At 49.7% G+C, this 22,693-nt stretch overlaps 2 protein-coding genes across 7 annotated transcripts in view; one reads left to right on the forward strand and one right to left on the reverse strand.

Moving 5' to 3' along the window:
- Positions 1-9,755, forward strand: part of LOC128790337 (USP6 N-terminal-like protein) — a 75,723-nt gene extending 65,968 nt beyond the window's left edge. For 4 of the 5 annotated variants that reach the window (XM_053946983.1, XM_053946985.1, XM_053946984.1 and 1 more), the window contains one exon: positions 77-9,755. In XM_053946983.1, coding sequence (XP_053802958.1) covers positions 77-1,368 — 1,292 coding nt within the window. In that variant the 3' untranslated portion in view covers positions 1,369-9,755. The remainder of the gene's footprint in view (positions 1-76) is intronic. The other variant, XM_053946986.1, reaches the window with a different exon arrangement.
- Positions 9,756-12,020: 2,265 nt separating this feature from the next.
- HRAS (HRas proto-oncogene, GTPase) overlaps positions 12,021-22,693 on the reverse strand; it is a 39,807-nt gene continuing 29,134 nt past the window's right edge. For both annotated transcript variants that reach the window (XM_053946988.1, XM_053946989.1), the window contains 5 exons: positions 22,345-22,498; positions 17,605-17,783; positions 15,223-15,382; positions 14,405-14,529; positions 12,021-12,322 (listed from right to left, as the gene is read on the reverse strand). In XM_053946988.1, the coding sequence (XP_053802963.1) occupies positions 14,410-14,529; positions 15,223-15,382; positions 17,605-17,783; positions 22,345-22,455 (570 nt within the window). In that variant the 5' untranslated portion in view covers positions 22,456-22,498 and the 3' untranslated portion in view covers positions 12,021-12,322; positions 14,405-14,409. The remainder of the gene's footprint in view (positions 12,323-14,404; positions 14,530-15,222; positions 15,383-17,604; positions 17,784-22,344; positions 22,499-22,693) is intronic.

Raw genomic sequence — 22,693 nt, forward strand, 5'->3', positions numbered from 1 at the left:
CCTTACATTCAGGGCGTTCAAACACAAACTGATGCACAGTTTGGGTTTTATTTTGTTTTCTCTGCTTCCAATGCAGCAAAGCCTGAGGAGTTTCCAAGGAAACCCCTGGGCCTGGAGCTCTCTCTCAACCCAGTAGCCATAAAGGAAAACACAGCGGCCAATGGCCAGAATGGCCAGGTGGGTGAGCACACTCCAGACAGGGAGCCCCATCCCCACAGAGTTCCTGGCACACCAGGAGGAATGACAGTGGTGGAAGCAAGGATTCTCACCTTCCAGGGTAGTGAAGCAGCTGAAGCAACGAACGTGCCTGTTTTGGGTGGGTGGCCACTGGATGAGGAGGGTCAAGTGGAGCCCATTGTGGACACGCAGCCATCATCTCTTCTGAAGGCAAGCAAGATGCAGGCCCAGCAACACATCCTGCCCACAGTCCTGCCTCCAGAGCAGCCTCTTCTTGCTCCTGGCTGTGCTGTGGTGGACCATGGAGTCTCCCTCCATGCCCCAGCTGAGTACAGCTCCTTAGACTCCTCTCTCCAAAACAGGCTGGCTCCTCCCGACTCCAGCACCGCTGAGCTTTCCGCTACGGACCAGGCAGTGTGGCAGCCAAATGCCGCTGCCCTGCCAGCAGAACAGACATCTTCCCTGAGCAGAGGCGCAGTGCTCGAAACAGCCCCCCAACCTCTGCCAGCCAGCTGCCGGCGGCTTTCCTGCACGTCACAGAGCGATGGCTCCCCTGAGAGCAAGCACGGGGAGGAGGTGGCAGATGACAGGCACTGCAGGGCAGTGCTGCCGGACAAAATGGGCCTGAAGCACTCGGCATCCAAAGCTGCATCCACAGGAGAGCTCCTCAGCCTGCAGCACAATGGGCTGGGCAGTGCCACCAGCACCATGCGTTGGCCCGAGGCCGTAGGTGTGCAGCCTGCGCACAGGCAGGCGGGGGGCAGTGTGCCCATCTTGTCCAGCAGAGAGCCGGAGGCAGCAGGGCTGGCTGAGGGCTGTCCTGCCCAGCGGGCACCATCCCCTGTGGTGGAAGGGACTAGCCCCTATGTCGTTATCAAAAGCACGACTCCCCTCCACCTGGCCCATGCGACAGAGCAGGACTTCTTGAACAGAAAGCAGGTGGCATTGCCTCTGTCAGAGACTGGACATCCTCTGCCTACCACCTCCATGCCACCACCTCTTATGCCAGACCCAGAGGAGGTAGAGGTCCAGAAAAGCCTCCAGAAACCATTAAATGCACTGAAAGCCCCACGGCCCCCGCTGAGCCCCAAACCAAAATTTCTGTTGCAGGTTGCCAAATCCCGCTCAGAGAACAGTTTCCTTTTAGGCTCTCCTTCCTTGGCAAAGCTGCCCAAATCGGTGACGTTCTAGTGGGGATGGGGAAGGGGAAGTTAAGGGAGAAGAAGTGGGTTCTGGAGAAGGACCCTTGCCCCATTTACAGGATCCCCTTCTGTCAGCAGGGCTGTCGGGGTGACAGCACAGCACCATTGCACGTCAAGCTGTGCTTTGGTACGAGCGCCCAGTGAGGAGACGAAGCGGTGGCCACCAGCGCTAGGAGATACCAGCAGATTGGATTTGTGTGTTTCCTATGGACAAATTGGAAAATGCTTTCATTTTTTGTTCCTCAAAACTCCCCAGGTCTCATCACTTGGGGAAAGAGGCAGGGCTGGTGAGTTTGTTGCGTGTTTTCTCCTGCTCCTGTCTGCCGTGGGAACCCACAACCAAGCAAGCGGGCCCAAGGTGTCAGAATCCAAAATGCTTTCTTTACAATGCCCCATCGGTGTAGCTACAGCATTGCTTTCAAAGGCCTTTGTAGCAATAGATCTTTATTTCATTCCCAGACCTGCAGTTGTAGGCAGCAGAATTTCCAGGCAGTGCCATGGCATCCTGGCAGGACACCAGCAGCCTGTTGCCCCCTCTATGCAATTCCACAAAGCAGTGCCTGGCTGTATCTGGCTCCTGCTGGCATGGTGGATGGTGTTTAGGACAGATTTAACAGCTGCTGAGTCCCTTGGACATCTCCTTGGTGTCACCCTGGTGGGGGACTGCCAGCCCAGGTTCTCAGGGTGACAAGGACAGTGATGAAGACCAGCCTGGTCTCTTGGGCTGGGTGCCCTCTCTGCTGGCCTTTCCTTCCCAGGGCTAGTGCAGCGAGCAGGCTTGCGGCCTTTCTGTTCCCCAAACAGGAAAAGGGGCTGCTGGCTCAGGAAACCTGCCTGCACTACCAAGCTGTTGGACGTGTGATGGCATCTAATCACAGAGTCCCAGATAAGTCTACTTTTGCTTTGAGTAAGTTAAGTGTCAAGAGTAGAAAGGACATAGGAATTGGGGAAGGGGGAGCACGTTGCCCAGAACCTGATCTTAGCCCTTCTGGTTGAGCCCACAGAGAATTAAAAACAGGAAGGAAACTTGGACATGATGGGTGCCCACATGCCCGCTTGCCCTTCACGCACCAAGTCCTAGAGGTCTGTCCATCTCCTCCCCATCCCAAGGTTCTGCACTGCCCAGGCCATTGGCTGGAAATGTGCAGGGATCTGGGGAGACACCCATAGAAAGAGCTGGTCCAAAATTTTGGTTACAGCATCTACTTCATCCCTAGAGGTGAAGGGACTTCATCAGGAAGCCAGATCAGTGAAAAAGCAGGAAGTAGTCCAGATATGCTGGATTTGACTTTGCTGTCCAGAAGGGGTAGCTGCAAGTGCCACCTTAGGTGGCAAGAGGGATTCCCATTCCTTCAACAGAGATCCTGAGCAAAACTCCTTTAAGTTCTAAGGAGCCTTTGAAAACTATTTTTTTTATCTCACAGGCTGCTTCAATTGCCTACCTGAAAGCCCAGCAGAAAACTTCCACTAAATTAGTTTGTGGGTTCCAGGAGATGGACTTGATAATCCTGGGGGATCCCTTCCAGCTCAGCATATTCTATGGTTCTATGATTTATCAGGGTTTATTTTGCCTTGTGTATGTGTGGTAGTTTGTTTGCAGCAGGGAGTGTCAAAGGGAGCACTGGATTTCTGTTTGGATGTAGCCAGCCAGACCACAGCACCCTCAGCTTTCAATTGGAACCCCAGCTCTGTCCCAGGCCCCATCTTCCACTGAGCCTCCAACCTTGCCCATCCTCTCCCTCTGCAGAGCAGGGATAACCCTATTAGCTACCTCACAGGGGTGTTGTGAGGAGTCAAGCATTGCTGTTTGAGGAAGAGTGCTCTTTGAATGTTCAGTATTTGTGTTTTGAGACACCACAGGTCCTTTCTAGGACAATAGGGCTTGAATTGTTTTCAGTTTAGAGTATGTTTTTTCATAACTGTGCATAGTTAAACATTATTTGTGTGTTAAAATACCTGAGCAGTATTTCAGGATAGATATCCACTGCCTTTTGCTAGCAGCCCACTGTCCACAGGAGCTCACTGGGAAGCAACAAGAAGCATCTGAGAGCTGCTGGTCACATCTTGACTTGGCTTCTGTCAGAGCTTGGGGCTCTGTCCTCTCCTTGAAGCCCACATAGGACTCCTTCTAATTCAGCTGAGCATCACGTATGCAAGAGCTGAGACCTCTTTCCCCTTGTTTTAATCCATTTTTCTTTATTTCAGGCACACAGCCTTTGCACATCATGTTGCTTGTGCACCCAGACTCCTCACACAGTGTATCTGGGATGGTTTGCGGTATTAACATTTAAAAAGGTGGAGAGCTGTCAAATCCACAGTACTCATTGCATGGCATTTGGTGCATGATGTTCAACATTAATTTTGACGGGGAAAGGGGTGGGGGTTGTCCTTCCCTCCAGGCCCTAACGGGAATGAGCAGCAAGGTCCTCAGTCATCTTCAGGCCTGGGGGAACCACCAGCAACATGCATTGCTGTCCTTGGTGTGATGCTCTCATTGGAACACATCAATGCATGATCCCCAGGGAGATGCCCACTCTTGTCTCCTCCTCTGCCTCTTGCTGCAGACAGAACTGCAGCCATGGTGGGTCTGTGGCAGCAAGGCCTGGCCCAGCCTCAGCTCTTTTGATGGGAATAGGAAGGGAAGGAGAAGGATGAGGGTGGCAGTTCAGCAGGACGAATTACCTAACCAAGCCACTTGCAGCCCTGCCCAGCCCCCTGCAACAGTCTCAACCCCTCAGCAAAAACCACTCTTACTGTGAGCAAACATGGGAAAGCAGCTCCCCCCATCCTTGCTCTTGCAGCCCTGAGACAATGCTGGCCCTGCTGCCTTCCATGTAAAGACCAATGCTGTGGGTTTGGGTTTTTTTAGGTTTAGTTTGTTTTTCTTTGTGTTGTTTGTGATAGAGCACTCTGAGTGGCTGCAGCACTGACAGACAGCATGAGCCATGGGACCCAGCTCCAGCAAGGGCCAGAGGTTGAGGTTAGGGTTTCTTGACCATGCACTTTGAGAGCTGGCTACTGTCTGCTTTCCTTTTTATTTGCTATTCTTGTTTACAGCGTGGAATGCTTCTTCCATGACTCTTTCTAATGTATTATAATTATTACTTTTAAGAAAAAAACATTTTTATGTCTGCTTTTTTGTTTGTTCAGTTTGGTTTTTTTAGAGGAAGGGTTTTTTTGGAAAAAAAAGTCAATCATTCCTTTTTATGCTGATCCAAATTGTCCAGAGTGTTTGATGCTGTGTTCTACATGGTTGTAGTAATAATGGTTAAAGAAGTTTAGCATAAATTCAGACTCCACAAGGTTTCTTACAGGAACAGAAGCTGCACCAAGACTGGTTGCCTTCTCCTGATGACTTTTAGCTTGGTTCACTGGGTATGTTTCAACTGCAACAGGTCCATCCTGCTCCATCTCTGCTTTCCTCGCTGCTTTTTCTACTGTAATTAAATCCAGGCAGCCCCAGCAGCAGTGGAAAGAAAAATGCTTTTTTCTACTTCCCACTGTCCTCTCCCAGCTGAGCAAAGGGCAGCATCCCTTCTGACACACAGCTGCTGATCAGCAGCACTGCTGAAGCTTATTTTTTGGCCAAGATTTTGTGTTTGGAGTTTGTTTTCCTGCCTGTAGGCAGTGTAGGGAGGGTTGGATGGGAGGGGGAGCGGGTGGACACAGCTCCTCACTCAGCAGGTGGGTGGGTGGGTGCGACTCACACTAGTGAGTCAGGGCTGAGCTGAGTCACCTTTACAGCAGCTACTGGGAGTGTAAGGTGGTGCTGCTGACAGCTGAAGATGCCTTTTAAAAAGCTGTGTGTGAGCAGTACCTCTGACACACCCCAGATTTCATAGCCAGGGCTTCCTGGGCTTAGATGACAATGGTACTGTTGCCTTTGAGGTGTTAAGTGTGAGCAGTGTTCTGGCTCGCCTGAGAGAAAGCTGCCAGTTGGTGTTAAGCAGCATGTTTATGGTAAACACAAGGCATCTGTCTCTGCCAGAGTAGCACAAAGACTGACAGCAGATGGCAGGGTCAGAAGTAGCTAAATGGCACCCTAGGATTTAAGAGCAGTGCCTGAAATTGGCATCCCCATGTTTATTACCCACTGAGTGCTGTAGGCTGGTTTTCCTGCTTCTATTACTGCCCTGCCACACCTAAGACGTCAAACAGAAACAAAAATTGTTCTCCAGTGGCCTTAAATTAGCTCATTTATATTAACTGGTTAAAACCTGGTCTGAAACACCACAGAAGAAAAAAAAAAAAAGCCCCAGCACCACTGAACACCACAGTGTTTACTGTTACAGAAGCAGCCTGAGGATGCAGCTCTTGGCACACCTCCTGTGCCATTTCACACTGGATGCCAGCACAGAGATGCAGCACTGTGACCAGGGGTGAGATCCCCACCCAGGCTGGAGTGAAGCAAACCTGATCCCTCCTGTGTTCCAGGTGCTCACAAGCAGCCTCATTGCACAAGCTGATTTGTGTCACCTCCTGGCCACCAGCTCCCGTGAAACCTGTTGGCTCTCAGGCAGTACCAGGTGGGACCAGGTTTGAACATCTGCCACGTTTGCTTACGTGACAGGCAGTGCAGGGTTTAGATATGGCATTTATCCAACTGCTAAAACAGCATTCCTGTCAAAGAGAGAGCAGAAGTGTCCAGAAGGGCAGCTTCCCCAAGGGAAGGTGAGTTGTACTAGGTTTCAGGGTTGTGTTCCTCCATTAAACAGCCTTGGTTCACTTGGTTGTTGAAAAAAAAAAAAAAAAAAGAGTAAGATGCTGCTTTTTGGTATGCTTGATCCCCAGGCTCCCTGCATTTGCCCGGTTGTGGCCTTGTGGCTGTGGTGCTCTCATCCTGCAGGGACCAGGGACAGGCATGGCTCCACCACCTCCTCTGACAGCATCCCTCCAGCTAATGCAGGAGCCACAGAGGTACCCAGCCTTTAACTGGTGCTTGATGGGGCTCCCAGGTATGGTTTTGGGGTGCCAAGCTCCCACTGCAGAATCCTTCCCAGGGGGAGGAGACCACACCCTGGGACTTAACAACAGGTAAGCCTAAGCCCTTCCCTCTCTTACCAGAGCAGTGTAAGACTTCAGGGTGAACATAAGCCATGCCTGGTATCCAGCTTGAACTGAATGCCTGGCCTCCAGCTGCTGCCAGGAGCACCAGGTCATGGCATGTTCCCTGCAGCAGGGAGGTGTCAGCACAGGAGGCACTCATGTCCCTGAGGTACCCTGATAGGAGGGTGCAGAGCCCCTGTGTCATTCCAGCAGTACCCCTTGCCCCCTCCTGTGCCCCCCAGGGCCTGAGTGCTGCTCACAGGGGACAAAAGTAGGATAATCCTAAAGCCCAAGGTTACAGATACCCATTTGATGGACAGCATTGGGACCAGCAGCAAATGAATGTCATAGATGGTGTTGAGGCTGCTGCTTAAATGCTAGTGGTCTTACCAGCTGGGGACTGGTCCTCCCCCTACCTCTGTGCACTTGGTATTTGCCAGTATTATTATCCCCCTTTTCCTGTCATCACAGCAGCTCTCCAGCTCCCAGAGCTGGTCCCCGAGGCAGAATTGCAAACTCCCCAAGCTGTGCTCAGCTCTGGGGCCCTGGCAGCCCCCTGTGGCTCCTGCCCTTCCTGGCTCAGGAACAGTCAGACTGGCAGCCCCAGGAGCTGGGACAGGCAGGAGACCGGGTCTGTCCTCGCTGCTCACTGGCTCTCTGCCAAGCCCCAGCTGTGCTCATCACCATCCCTGCCCACCTCCCACCACATAGAAAGCTCATCAACTGCTGTGTGCCTCCACAAGGCTTCAGCCAGTTGGTACTGAATAATTGATGCTAAGTGGAGCCTGGAGCAGAGAAACTGAGGGAGGGAGCAAGGCTTTGTGCTGCTTTAGGCTCTGCTCCCAGGATATAGCAGGGAGAGAGAGATGGGTGTGCTGTGTCTGGCAGCTTTGTGCCCCAGACAGTTTGGCAGAGGCAGTTGGAGTTTGGCTGGGCCTGGGAGTGTTCCTCCTCTTGGGCTTGCTGTGCTGCTCACCTGCTGCTGTGTCCTACTGCCATGGCGGTGCTACTGTGGCACCTGTGGGAGCTGCACGCTGCTATTGTGCTCCTTGTGTGCTGCAGAGGCGCCATGGCAGCAGTGGATGGGACTTGGGGAGCAGAGCAAGGGCACCCCCAGTCCCAGCAGCCCTTGCTAGGGCTGGTACCATGGCTCTCCTAAGCTACAGACCCTGTACTCAACCCACAGCAAGAGCAAAGTTGTTGCATATAGGGCCAAGCCCATCTGCCTTTTCCCCTTCCCACCAGTTGCTGGTGGCCAGGATGGTGGCTGTCACACCATCCTCTGAGCAATGTCACCCCTTCCTACAGCACATCCCCAAGGATAAAGCAGTGTATTGAGGAAATAACAGCCTGGCAGTTTAAAGAGGCAGGTCTGACCGCTTCCCAAACCATCTCCCAAATCCTACTGCCTAAGCGGCTGAGGAGGCCCACATGGCATACACCAGCATCCTCTTCACCTAGAAGGATGTGGACACCAGGAGACAATCAAACCACAGCTGAAACATCTCACCAGGAGATGAAGCAGGCGGACCCATCCCACGAGCATCCTTACTCACTGGCAGCAGTTACAAAAGAGACCAAGATGGAGATGGAGAAGGCTTAGAAGGCATACATGAAGACATGAGTCCAAGGGATTGGAGTCACTAAAGCCTGGCTATTCCTTCCACACAGTAAAACAGGCTCCTCCTAAGACACACAGAAAAGTAAACTAACTTCCAATTTTATCCAAAACTGGTATGAGCTCCCTCAGAGGTACCTGTGGCTACACAGGATGCAATATCACAAGCCCCTCTTCCAGCCATCCCATTAAGAGCCTGGGTGACTCTGGTGCCCTGGAGGCCATTCAGCTTGGCCTCACATAGAGCCCTGCTCCTGGAATATCTAAGCCTACAGACTTAGATAACCTCAGGCTTGGGGAAGCTGCTTCTTGAATGGTTTTGCTTACCTCTATGGTGAAGGCAAGAAGTGATACAGAAGTACTGCTTAGGCTGGAAAGGTTTGCAGCAGTGGCTGTAGTCCAGAAGGGAAACCTGGTCTGCTCCTCTACCCAATCACGCTGCAGGTGAGGAGGATGAGGCCAGCATTTAGCCAAAGGTGCTCTGTAATACTCAACCTTTCATTCAGCTGCCCCCACCACCACCCTCACATCTCAGGTCTCACTCCAGCACTGAGTCATTGCTGCCAGCTCCTGCACAACCCAGGTCTTTGCCAAAGCCCTTGGCAAACACAATGCACTCACCTGCTTTGAAGTCACCCTCTCTGCTGGTTTAGGAGAATGCTCCTGTGGAAGCCCTCACAGACCAAAAGGCATGAGATCTGTTCCAGCACTTGATCAGCATCTTTAAGGACTTGTAAGCAATTCTGGCAGTTGACTCAGCTGTGATGTCTCTGGAGCCCCAACCCCTCTGTAACAGGGTGTGGGGCACTTGAATGATGTGAGAGAAGAACATGTATTATATATCTGTCCTGAGACATCTGGACCTGACCGGACTAGAACAGACCTCGTCAGCTATTTTGTAATTTAAGTATGGGTTCAAAGGTGACACTCCTCCATCATGGGCTATGCAGTTTCAACATAATCAGTAGGATGCTGACTGAAGCCTTCTCAGAGCTGGTTTTCACGCTGGCTGGAAATCCACAGCACAGCACAAGTTTAGTTCAGCTTTGCCATGGCCAGTTGAAGAGATCACAATAGCCAAAAATTAACTATGTACTCAAATACAGCAAAAAGCTCACCTCTCTGGACTCTTTTCCAGCTTCAGCTGTGCAACAGGAATAATCAAAATACATTCTGCTTGCCTGAGCTCATGCCTCTGAAGCAGAACTGAGGTACACAACAAACTCCTTATCATAAGGGAAACAACTGCAGTGTCCGAAAACTTCATCTTCCAGTCCAGGTACCTCTAGAACAAATGTGCCTTGAATAACTATGGGGAAAATCAACTCCAAACCCCTGAATTTCTTCTCCAAACCTACATTCATTTCAGTGAAACTGTGATCTTGGTATTACTTTCAGACTCGTGAAGTTCAGCTAGCACATCAGAACACATCGTGAGCTCATGTACCGACCTCCTGCCTGTCAGGGGCCAGCAAGATGATGTCCTGTCCCCAAATCATCAGCACCAAGGCAGCAAGTGAAAAAGCCAAGTCAAGAGTAACAACTCCACCTGAGAGAAGTGATACAATCTGTATTTTGCCAACAGCAAAGATCAGACCAAATCACAGCTGATGTATCTTGATCTGTCGTAATTTTTCTCCTGGAACAAAGATGTAGTACGACAATACACTATTAATACGTGGTTTTTGGAGAAGATGTATGGTATCAAGCTTTTAGCGTCTCCTTTTGCTCCTAACCTATCTCCAGCTTGTAGCATTGACTTAAAAAATGACCTGAGTCTAGATTTCTTGTGACCTAATGACAGCAAAAAACTAACGAGCTCCTGTGATGGTCTGTCACTGACCAGGACTGTCTGACAAGCTTGAAAATCTTACCCTGAGTGCAGAAACCTCTCTGAAAGGGAGACACTCTTACTTCAGCTTCCTGCTTCTCACCAAACTCTTCTAAGTAGTTTATATTCTGGCCAGTGCTGTTCTAGCATATCCTCACCAAGATGTGCCAGTTTCTTGGAACTGCAGCTATTGCCTGCCCTGTGAAGACACCTTGGCCCTGGCGCTCCCTGGAGCTCTTCAGCTTCCTTGACCGCAGCTCCCAGTACTTGACTGTGGCATTTGTCTCCCAGACAGAAATGGGAGGAGACTCTCTGTGGTTAGAGCCACCCAGTCCTTGAGAGAGCCCCAGAGTGTTACTTCTCCTCTGAAGGCCTCCAGATAGATATATTCCATCCTTCACCAAGGGCCTGAGGAAGAAAGGGATAAGTGCTACTGCAGACAAAGAGCACCAGGTTCCTAGTGCAATAACACTACCAAGCAAAGGCCCCCATGTCATCTTCTAGAAGGACAAAGTACCCCTGTCCTGTGGCCCACAAAATGCCAACTTTAGGAACAACACCCATACTTCCAGTCTTCACACTTGAAACAGAGTGGGAGGTTTTCTGGGAGTCTCTGGTCCAGTCCCACCATGTAACACCAGGTTCTGCATCTTCAGCAGTCCTCCAGCACAGGGACAGACACTGCTGTAAACAGCACACCCAGCTAAAGGCAGGGCACTCTCCCCTCGGGCAACTTCTCCCACTCCAGGGGCCAGTATCAGCCCTTCTGCAGGAACAGGGTGCCAGGCAGCTGCAGCCAGGGTGGGGGCTGTGCCCTACAGCAGTTCAGAGCAGGCATTTACAGAAAGCAAGTCATTAGCACAAGTCCTCTCTTGCCCAGGCCAAAAGCAAAGACAACACCCCCAAGGAGCATGGGACTTGGATTCTGTTGCTTTAATTCTGCTGCTGCCTGGCATGACAGAGGGTGGGGAGTAGGATGGGAGGTTGCCTGCAAGGATGCTGGGAAGCCCTAGGTGGGCTTTGACTTTGTGCTGGGGGTGACCAGGTTTCCTTTACTACTTTTGCCACGTGACTCACACGTCACCCTCGCTGCTCCCAACCCAGACCAACCTTGGCTGCCAAACCCAGCACCTCTTCAGGCCTGGGCTAGCCTATGCAGAACAGCACCCTGCTGCACTCAGCTGGATCACCTTCCCCCTTTGATGCTTCTAATTCTGGATGCCAGGTAAATTAGCCTGTGTAATAGCTTGGAAAAGGGAAAGACAGTGAGTACCAAGCTACCGACTGCACTGAATACAATGCCTTGTCTTGGGGCTGCAAGTGAAAGGCATGTAGGTCAGACCTCAGGCAAAAACCCCCAAGGAGCAGAGCTGAGCAAAGACAGGGTTCCGAACAGATCAGCCCTTATCCAAAACACTCTTACCCACTCGAAACCCAGGGACTGGAAGCCTGAATCCTTTAGTCTTAGTTACTGAGCAGCCAGACAGCTTCTGCAGTGCAAGAGAAGGGTTCCTGACATGCTCACCAGTCAGGAAGCCATGCACAGGGCAGACGAGTATTTGCTTACCTGTACATACTGGAGCAGCCCAAGGTGTATGTGCTCTACAGATGTTAGCATAGCTAGGGCTGGGAGGGGACCAAAAAGTCCCAATTCTACCTCTAGAGCACAACACATGAGGGAAGTCTTGTGCCAGAAAGAGCTGACAGGAAAGGAATCAGGGAAGCAACAAACTGGTATCAGCTAAGGTGAAACCAGCTCTCGAATCTCCTCGCTGATGCTTCTTCCCTTCCAGGCATTGCATCTGAGGCCATAAATCCCACAAGGACTAGGCTGAAAGCAAAGCACTTGAGGGGTGCCAAGGACAGGTTTGGACTGGTTGTACTCTTCCAGCCTCCCAAAACTTGATGCCAGCAGAGTTCCAGGTGGGCTGAGGAGGACATGACAAAGACTTGATGGAGACAGAGACAAGCTGTCCTGCCCTGAGAGCTTGTGTCTCCTACCTCAATCACCTCCATGATCCACAGCATGACCTTGGTCTGTGGAGAGAAAATCTCAGCACCCTTTCCTCCCCACCATCCCACCAGCAATCCTTCCAGAGCACCAGCAGCAGCAGCCTCTGGAAGGAGGACACAGCCACCAAGGTGATTTGTTGAGACAATCAAATAATAATTTACTGTGATTCTATCTGTGGCTTTGTACAGTTGCCGGGGTGGGAGGAGGCCAAAGGATGAGGGGACGGGGATAAAAAAAAAAAAAATGTCGCTTGCCGCAGACTTGGGTGAAGTGTGAGATAGTCCTTGGAGGGCCTCATGCTCCCCCTGTCCTCTTCGTCCTGCTCCTCTCCCCCCCACAATATTCCTCCTCTGAATCCGTTGCTTCTTCCTTTGCTTCACCTCTTTCCTTGCATACTGCACAGTGGGAACCTCGCCAAGACACGGTCCAGACAGCTGAAACAGAAGAGGACACTCATGAGCACCCATTTTCCATCAGAACAAGCGGGGCTGTTCCCAGTACTCACCCCTCACATTTTGGGATGATCCTGTTAGTGCCCACAGAGCAAAGCAAAAGGCTACACAGGTCTTAGAGGTCTGGGCCTGTCTCAGCAAAGCATTTGTACATCTGCTAAAGGGAACAAGTCTTGTAGTCAGTGGAGTAATGGGTGAGCTTTGGGCACCTCACCAGACCTTCTGCCTCCTTCTGAACGTCCTTGTGGGAGGGGGCACTGTTTGGGAAGATCTTTCCACCTCCTCCAGTGATGATGGGAACCACAAAATGAGTCCAGGGCAAATGAAGCCAAATTTTGTTGGCCACAACACCCACCCTTCTTCTCCCCAAATCCCAGCATATCTTTGCCTCACTTCTCCTTTTGTGCCTTAATGTTCCTCCCTCTCTGCTCTTGGGCACTGCAGCTAGATTAAGCTGGGAGGTCTGGTTTCCAGTTTCTGCCTGAGCAGAAAAAGACATAGGCAACTTGCAGGGCATGTTCTCTTAACAGAGAGGAGTGTTTCCAAGTGACTCTTTCCCAACCCTTCTTGCCCAAGCTGGTGCTGCCACCGGGCTGTGACAAGGATTGGGCTCCTGGCAGTCAGTGTAAGGGAGCAGCACTGGCTGCCAAGCCCATGCCGTCAGCTGTGAGCCAGAGCAGGAAACAAGCCTTGAGCTCATATCCCCATCTGGAGGAAATGCTCCTGAACATCTGGAGGACACAAACATCTGGAAAATCTCCCTTAGCAGTGATAAGTGTGCTGGGCACAGCATTCAGTTCAGCCCCCAGCCAACCTCACACCCCTCAGCTGGGAGTGGAGGGGTGGGGCTCTGGGGTGAGTGTTTGCTCGTAAGAAGCAAATGTTGCCAGCACTGTTTCATTGCATTTTTTCCTTCTGAGTGGGGGGCAGGAGGAAGAGCTCTGCTGTGCTCATGGCCTCTAGCTCAAAAAGCATCAGAGGAAACCTGCTGTTCATCTCCACCTTTATGAGACCCTATTAACACCATCTCTTGATACAGTGCACTTCTCTTTAGGACTCCAGCAGTTATTTAAAGGGGTGAAAGGCCAGTCCAGGTGCTTGGGAGAATCCCCAAAAGACATTAAGGGCAATGTTCATGCATGCTTTTGTCCCAGTCCCAGATGACCTTAGAGATAGATCTCCTTGGTGGACTTGTCCCTAGTTACCGCTCTCTAAATTTCTGCCATGAAGGAGTTTGTTACACAGACAGATGTTCCCAGGCCTTTCACTTAAAGCCAGCCAGCACATGCAGGGATAATAATATGAACTCTCCCTGACTGCTATCCAGCAGTGTTTTAAATACATTCATAATTTAAAAAAAAAAAAACAAAAACAATGAGGAAAGAAAAAGAAAAACAGGCAAGTGAACATAAACAATCTGAAAAATACTGCTTCTGGCTCCAGCACACACAATTTATAAAAGCAAACAGCCCCCTTATGGCTAATTCTCAACATTGCATCAGTTCCAAATATCCCAGGGGATTTATCTAATGGGGAGAACTCTTCTGAGGAACACAGGACTTTTCACAGCGAGACAGGTCTGCTCTAAAGCTTTAAGATGAGGCAATTTATGTGAGTGCATTAGGAGGCAATGCACCCAGCCAGCCCTTCATCTGAACCTTTCCAGATTCAGTCTGGTGAGCATGCAGTGATCTGTACACCTTCAACACCAGCTTAACTCCTCTTTTAGAGCAGCAGCATGGGAAAAAAGCTTTCCTGGGGAAAGCACAACAAAATATTATTTTTTAAAATATTCTGTTGTATAGAATTTTGTTGCACAAAATGAGGGGGAGAAATAAAACCACCCTTTCCTGCCACACACTTCCTCAGGGAAGTGGGAATTTTGACTTACCTATGTTTTCACAGAAAAACGCTCTATCAATCCAAAAGGTGTTTCATTAAACAATACCTGCTGGTGAAATTGATCCTGTTGCACTTGTTTGCTGGCTAGTGCATCTACAGTCGCCTCCTGCCCTGTTTCCAGTGTTCCCCCACTGCACCTCATGTCCTGCTTCCACCACTTACCACAGTCACGATACCACGCATTTACAGTTCATGCAGCCGGGGCCGCTCTCATCCGGAGGATTCAGCTTGCGCAGCTTATGCTGCCGGATCTCCCGCACCAAGGTGTAGAAGGCATCCTCAACGCCCTGGGGAAAAAGCACAGCTTGAAGCAGCTGCCCACTCTGAGGAGGGACAGTGGAGAGAGGAGAGGGCTCTGCTCCCCAGCAAGGTGTCCCTAGAACTCTGCAGATTGCAGAGATAAAGGTACAGAACCAAGCTGGGGAGACTAACAGGGACCTGAGTGTGGCTCTTAAACAGAGAGCAAGACTGAATGAACAACCATGAGGATAAGGATCTCTGAAGTCCCCAAGATTCATCAGCTCTCAGCAGTCTGAATGAGGTCTACCACCCAAGAGAAAGTCCACCGCTAGACCACTGAAGGTGTCAGTTCCATTTCTACCTCTGTGCTCTGGGAGCTCCACATGGTCCTTTCAGCACTGGTATATTCTGCCAAAATAGACTATGGATGAGGTTAACCAAGTGACCTGAGCTTAGCTGACTTGCAGTGATTATGGAAGTTATTCCAGACCCTTGGAGAAAGCCCTGAGAAGACATCTTCTCTTCACTGCTGCCACAGCATGATGATGCACGTCTCATGATGGGAGGCTCAAGCCTGGACTGGGAGAGACCACCCTGAGGGAGGGAGCATTTAGCCTTGAGGAAGCAACTAAGCCCAGCCCATCTGTCTGCAAGGTGGTGCCTACCCGTTCCTGCCCCTCCAGGGCAGCAATGGAGGAAAGAAAAGAAAAAGACCATTTTGTTTAGAAGTCTCCTCCTACCTGTCTGGTTTTGGCAGATGTTTCTATGTAGGGGATCCCGTAGCTCCGGGCCAGGTCCTGCGCTTGCCGGGTCTCCACTGTCCGCGCAGGGAGGTCACATTTATTCCCCACCAGCACCATGGGAACATCATCTGAGTCTTTCACCCTCTTGATCTGCTCCCTGCAAGAGAAGGCAGTGTGAAGAAGTGAAGGAGCAGGTCCAGAACATTCCCCCCCAGTTTCTTTGTTAAGATTTGACAGCTACCCCTCACTCATGTTGAATGCCTTGTGTTAAGCTTTCAGTAAAATGTAAATGACTAAGGCACACAAGTGAGTAAACAGCAAAACAGTTAGGGCACTTCTGGAAATGAAAACCAAACATACTTCTGCTCTTTAAATGCAGCTATTTACAAAACAGCTTGAATTATGACAATCTATATTAAGACATGAGCTTAAAATAGTTTAAGTTAAATAAAATAGAATTCTCAAGCAGTTACCTGTGCTATTTCCAACCTTTTAGGTCAAGTAATCTCCCCCAAATGGGGGGAAAAAATAAAAAATCACCTGCAACCAGAATTTGCTGAGCTGATAAAATGGCTTTTGGCAGCTGTAACCTTTTCTGCAGATGCACAGGCAGCATTTTCTCCCTTTCAGTTTAGTTCAGGTCACTCAAAGTTGAGAAACCAAATGGGAACTAAAAAAGCTGTAATGCTCACTTCTTCATTCCAACATTGGATCTAAAACTAGGTGGGCGAGGATGAGATCTATCACTTCTAAAAATCTTGAAGGCCATTATGACCACAAAAAATCCATTCAATTCCCTTCTGATAGATAATAACTTCCTTTGTTTAATAAATCATTTAACTTCAGATGCAAAACAGCTTTTTCTCATGGGTCCAGAACATTTAACATGGTTTTAATTTAACAAGTAATAGATTTAAAATGCCAATTTCTGCATTTTAATTGAATGCAAATCTCCATCCAAAGGCAGCTGGACATTCACACACAAAAGAATCAATCATATTTTTCTAATGTAGTAGAACATAAAAATGAAGTCTGACTATATGCATGATATGCCATAAAGCCATTTAAATGTTCTGTGTACCATCCTGATCAGCAAATGCAAGTACTAAATTTAGTGCACAGGCTTCACTTAGCTGAAAAGAGATACCTCCAAATGGTTACTAACCAGGGAAAGCCAGCAGTTCTCTGGGGAATATTCTTTTAAAAGTGCAAACACAAAGAGCACAGGCTAAAGGAGATGAAAGCTAGTGATTTACATCATGATGGATTGAAATCAAGCCATCCTTCAAGCAATTCACAGGCACCAGCCCTAGCACAAGGATGAATGCTGCTCAATCCCTCAGGTGCTTTAGGACAATCCCATCCGTTGTCCTTTGGTTCAGCTAAAAGAAGCCAAATTAGTGCACCTGTACAGCTATTACACTGATCACACTTTTGAAGAGACTGAAACATCTCAGCAGCTCCAAGCAGCACCTCTGACTATGGGGCAAGGAAGGGATGTGCCTGTCCTCGGAACAACAGGATTACTGGGACCCTGGTTTATGATGAGGGACTGGGATACACAGTCCCTTGTGGGCAGTGACTGAGCAAGGACAGGCAGAGCCATCTCCTGCATCCTCTGCCTGCCATCGCAGCCAAGGCTCAGAAAAAGGCACAAGCAGAGTGATCCCTCCCTAAAGTAGCACTGGGGTAAACAGGGAAGATTCCTGTGTTTACATGACCCCCTTGACTCTCCAGCTCCGCAGGGGTGACATCAACAGAGAGGAGAATTGGGATGGGTACTGGGACAGCATCCTTGCTTCGTCACCACTTCCCCATACATCTGCTTCAGCAAATCACCTCACTGGAGCCCTGACTCCCCTTCTGCTCCATCTTTACCCTGGTTGAAACCAAGCTCCAGTGGGGCAGGAGTCTCTCCACACATGTGTGCAGCTGGAAGACCACAGCCTGGTCATGACAGTGGACAGCAGGGCAAGAAGGTCTCCCTGTCCTTCCCAGCCTCCTCTCCCAGCTCTGGGGCCAGCAGAAGTCGCTGAGATCGATTGCGCTAACAAAGCAATTCCACTAATTAGGGAGGGAAGGGAGGGGGGGTCACACAGGATCAGCTCTCTCTTTAGTCACCATAAACACTTAAACATTACATTACCAGGTCCCCAAAGGCCACAAGCAATCCCTTTGGTAGGGTTTCATTGGAGTCACTGACATTAGCCGCTTGCTCTGTCTCTTCCCTGGGGAATGGCCACTTGAGCTAATTGTCTTTGCTGGCAGTCTGTGCTTCCACCATGGGGCCTGATCTAAAAGGGTGGGCAGAAGAGTGCAGCAGCAAGGCCTCCCCTTTGCACAGGGCAAGAGGGAAAGGGCCCTTCCCAGGATACTGACCTGTACTGGTGAATATCTTCAAAGGACTTGGTGTTGTTGATGGCGAAGACACACAGGAATCCTTCCCCTGTTCTCATGTACTGGTCTCTCATGGCACTGTACTCCTCCTGCCCTGCAGTATCCAAGATGTCTAACAAACAGGTCTCTCCATCGATGACTACTTGCTTTCTGTAGGAATCCTGCAGGCCAGGAGAGGGAAAGAAAGGAGGATGCATTCATGGAGGGCTTGGATCTGGCTAAACAAAGGGATGTAGTGAGTGCATCCCTGGGAAGATGCCAGGTCATGCTCTGCCTGTGTTCAGCTTCCATTAAAGAGACGACTCAATCTCTTTCAAAAATGGGAGGGAAAGGAAAAATAAAAAATTTAAAATAATTAAAAAAAAACCAAAATACCAAAGGAGGCAGCTATGCAGGTTTCTCCTTGTCTGTCAGAACCACAGAGAAGACAGCTCTCAGCTTGCTCTCCCCATTCCCAGCCCTGCCTCTGGCAGACCAGGTGCAGCTTCATCTCTATCACACCGCATAGCCCTCAACAAGTATTGCCTAAGCATTGTTTAGTCTCAGCTCTAATTCCTTCTGCTGGATGAGGAAGGACACTCAGGAAAGGAGCTCTGGCTAGCCAGGGCTTCCAGTCACTATCTGTGATCTGCAGGCCTGGAAGGTGTTTAAGATAACCTGGAAATCCAGTGCCTCCAATGCATCTCAAATCAGGCACCGGAGGCAATACTGCCATCAGTAAGGTTTCAGACTGGGTTTGATGGTAAACTTTAACATGAGAAAAAGATAAAATAAAATCACACTGTGAACAGGGTGTTTCCCACAACCAGTCTGTGCCCAGAGGGCTCCATGAGAGGTAAGAACTATTCAGGCAGGCCCTTTGAAGCTGGGGGTTTTCCTTGCAGCAAAGGCAATCACAACTTGTCATAGATGTGAGAAGGTCTGGAAATCACCCAGAGCATCCCACAAAAGGTTTCATTTTCACAGCAGGCTCTTCAAAGCACTGCTCCTCCCCACTATGCTTCTCCCTGTACTCAGTCTCATCAGCAGCGACGCTGTGGGGTAGCCCTGCATGGAGGACATCCCTCATCCCTCTCCAACAGCCATCCCCTGTGGACAGTGCAGCATCTTCAGCTGTCAGCAAGAGAAGGAAGCAAAATGAAAGGTATGAAAAAGGTACAAGTCAGCAGTACAACCACACAGTGCTTTGCAGCCACTCGCAGAGGCTACGGCTGCAGTTTAAAATTAATTCAAATGTTGGCTGCTCTTCCAACGACCACAACGTTATCAGATGAGCTTTGCAGGTCTGCAGACAAACAGCTGACACAGCAAAGGGCACCAAAAGGACCAGCAGCAGCACAGAAAGGGAATGGGGCCAACATGGACTCTATCCTTTGGTTCATTACAACATCATCATTTGCTGGAGCAAATTAAAGTCTTTCCTCACCTTGCAGAGAGGGCTGTGAAATCAGAGATGAAATCTGCTCTGCCATGACCTTCTCAGTTGTGCCTTCCCAAAAAGTGGACTGCTGACCCATCGAGAATAAGCATGGAGTGAAAGGCTGGCTTTCAGCCAACTGCTCTGAAGGCAACTGGCAGGCTGCCCTGCAGGAATGTGCTCCCATTTCTAATCAATAATGTATCTGGAGCCTCCTGTGTGCAAGGGGACCTGAGTGCCTTCTCTGCCCCACAAAGCATGCTCCCACCTCTGCACCCTAGCTTGGGACAGAGGACCAGCCTCTCATTACACATGTTCACAGTTAATTGCCAAGTCCCCAGTTCCAGGACGTTTCACCAGCACCCAGCATGCTGACAGAGAAGAGATCCCACACCTCAGCTCAGGTCATCAACAGGCTACCCACAAGGCCAGCCAGCTGGCTTACAAGGCAGAGACATAAAACAATCTTGCAGAGGATGCTTTGCAAAAGACAAGCTCTCCCCATCAATGCTTTGTGTACAGCTTCATTCAATCTCCCCCTCCCCAGGAAGCTCAGGATGGCAGCTCAGCTGTCCCTGCCACACAACCAGTGACATGGCTACCACTAGCCCACACCAGCACCCTGCAGCCTTAGCACTCCTCTGTAGACCTGCATGTCCCACCCCACCGTGAGTGGAGGGGAATGCAGGCAGACCCAGCTGCAAACTGTCAGGCAGCAGAAACAACATCTCTTTGGGGTTCAGACTCAAGATCCCAGGCGGATGCTGCGAGCATCCCAGCTGTGCTGGGGGACCAGGCCAAGAGGCCCATTTGCTAAGCACTACAGTCAGGATATGACCAGAGGTTTGGGAAACCCATTACTAGCTAGCTGCTAAGAGCTGGAAGATGAACTGAAGAATTTCTCAATACAGTGAAACTCTTTATTCCATCCTTGCTTATTCACCATGGGACAATGCCAGTGGCATAGTTTTCCTTGCTGCCTTGGCCCTCCTGTTCCCAAAACAAAGGTCCTAAGGTGCCTTGGCAGCCCAAGAGCTGGCCTGTGAGAGTGTGCTGTAGTGGGCTGGACAGCATTGAGTTACAGAGCCAAACGTTTGGTCAATCAGAAGGTAGGAGGGGAGCAGATACCCAGTCAGGGTTTCTACCCCAGACAGGGGACAAACCTCCACACCTCCTGCTCTGGGGAACATCTTCTCAGTGCACCCCAATCTGCTTGCACCTCACTTTGCAGCACAGCCTGTGCCCAATCCATGTGGGCAGCGGGCAACGCCTTTGCTCCATGCACATATCATCTTTCCCCTCCCCCGCACTTTTATCCTGCTCGTTTCAGCATTGCTGTGCTGCTTGTTAGCTGGCTGAACAGTCATAGTCAGCTCCTGGACATGATCCAAAGCAGCTTAGTCACAGGAAGGTGGTTTGTTGGTCACATTTGGATGGCTGGCAGGTAGCTCTCAGTCTCTTAAATCCCCATAAAATGAAGCATAATTAAAAGGAATCACCCTGAAATGAATGAATAGTTGGCTGGGGTAGCAGGGAAAGCAGGGTATAACCAAGGGAGCTGCAAAGGCATTGGGGCTGGTGGTACCCACAGGTGGAAAAGTACCAGGGGTGAGAAGGCTGAGGAGCAGCTTATGGCAGCTTTTGGAAGAGGAGAAGAACAGAATGGGGCTGGAGTGAACAGTGGAGGAGAGAGCAGGCGTCTCCCAGAGCACTGCAGAAGTGCATAGGGTGAAGAGGGTGTGCTGGGAAATGCCATGCAAGGTTTACATTCCCTGCTGCCTGTTTACATGGAGAAAATTCCCTGCAGAGTACGTACAGGGAGCAGGCAGCTGGAGACAAAAACCACAGGATGCCAAAACCCAACACATCACTGTGTAAGAGTTGCCTCTGCCCACCTAAGGTCCAAGAGAGGATGCATCCTTGCAGATGTCTCCTCAGAGAAGATGCTCTCCATGAACACTCTTTTAGCAAAAACAACCTGGAATGGGTTTCTGAGAAAAGTATACAATACTACTGGGGACAGCCACATGAGGGGAGAGGAGCTGGGGACAAAGGCAATTGCATCCATAAACAAGGAGACTCAGGAGCCCTAAATTAAATTCCAGTCTCTGCCATGGATGTTCTAGGTGACCTTGGCCAAATGATGTAATAGCACATGCTTTTTAAGTGCTTTCTCTCCTTCCTGTCTGTAGGATTGTGAGGCTGTTCCTGCCCTTCTACCAAGCCTTGTCTTGCTTGTTTATGTAAGTTGTAAGCTCTTCAAGGTGGGGACTACCCATACAACACTTACCCGAATAGATTTCTCATCCTAGCTGGGGCATTTAGCCATTATGATAATAATAACTGCAGCAACCACAGCTGTATTTATACACATCTGGTAGAGAATCCTTTAGGACTGCAGACAGGGAGGTTATTGTCCAGGAAGCATGACAGAGTTGCAATTTGCCTTCCCAGGGTGAACTTTACTCCTCATGCAGAGCAGTGGCTACTGCCTACATCCCACCCAACAAAGGTGTAAGTCATGCAGAGGCTAATTAGCACATCACTAACTATGGTGAAAACAGATGGAGAATGGAATATATTTTTGAAAAATTAAAGAAAATAATAATAGCACAATTGATATTGAAGACTGAATCCCCCTCTTCCCCCATACAGCCTGTGAGGACCACAGGGTCCTTGCCTGCTTCTTCAGGCAGGGTGCTGAGCTAGACAGGTCAGTACTGCCATCCACACCAAGACACACACATCAGCCTTTAACTCCTTGTGAAGAAGCAGAGGCAGCACTCTGGGAGCCACAGCAGTTCAGCTGCTCAGCACATCTTGCTCAAACTGCAAGACATACATAATACAACCAAGCTCTGATAAAACCCATTTCATCAGTAAAGCTCAAAACATCCTGCAGAAAAAGTCAATACATTTACTCTGATTTCACAGGAGGAGAAATGGAAGCACAGGCACAAAATGGCTCTTCAATTCCTTTAATCCCTCCCTGTGTTGTCATCTCATCAAAAAGGAAGACTTTTGTGTTGCCTCTCAGTCCCTGCCCTGCTCTGCCTGTCTCTGCTGCCTCCCATGTCACCTCTCTTCAGCAGACACCACTACCCTTCTGCAGGAGATCTTAAGTCAGTCACTGCGACCTCTGAACACACACATAGTGACTCAGAATAGCTCTGCAAAGCAGAGGAACATCCCTGCTCAAGTTCAGACTTGAGACCAAACTGAGCATGCTCTGGGTTAGAGACAAGGTGGAGAAAAGCAAGAGGAAAACATGCAGACAGACCAACCCCATGCCCAGAGCCACTCACCTCTATCGTGGGGTCATATTCATCAACAAAATGGTTCTGAATGAGTTGTATTGTCAAAGCACTCTTCCCAACACCACCTGCTCCCACCACCACCAGCTTGTATTCAGTCATCTTCCAGCTGACCCCAGCTCAAGACTTCCAGGAGCACCACCACCTGCAAGGACAAACATGGTCACTATACTAAGAGAGGTTGCTTTAAAATGGGCAAAATAATCCATCAAATTGAATACAAAAACTCTGTTCATCCTGTGATCTGTTGCAATCCTTCAGCCTGACTGTCTGGATGCAAACTTCACAGGTTCCTTGAGCAAACTTTAAGAGGTAGGAGAGCATTACTGATGAGAAAACA

Source organism: Vidua chalybeata, chromosome 6 (assembly GCF_026979565.1).
Source record: "Vidua chalybeata isolate OUT-0048 chromosome 6, bVidCha1 merged haplotype, whole genome shotgun sequence".
NCBI lineage: Eukaryota > Metazoa > Chordata > Aves > Passeriformes > Viduidae > Vidua > Vidua chalybeata.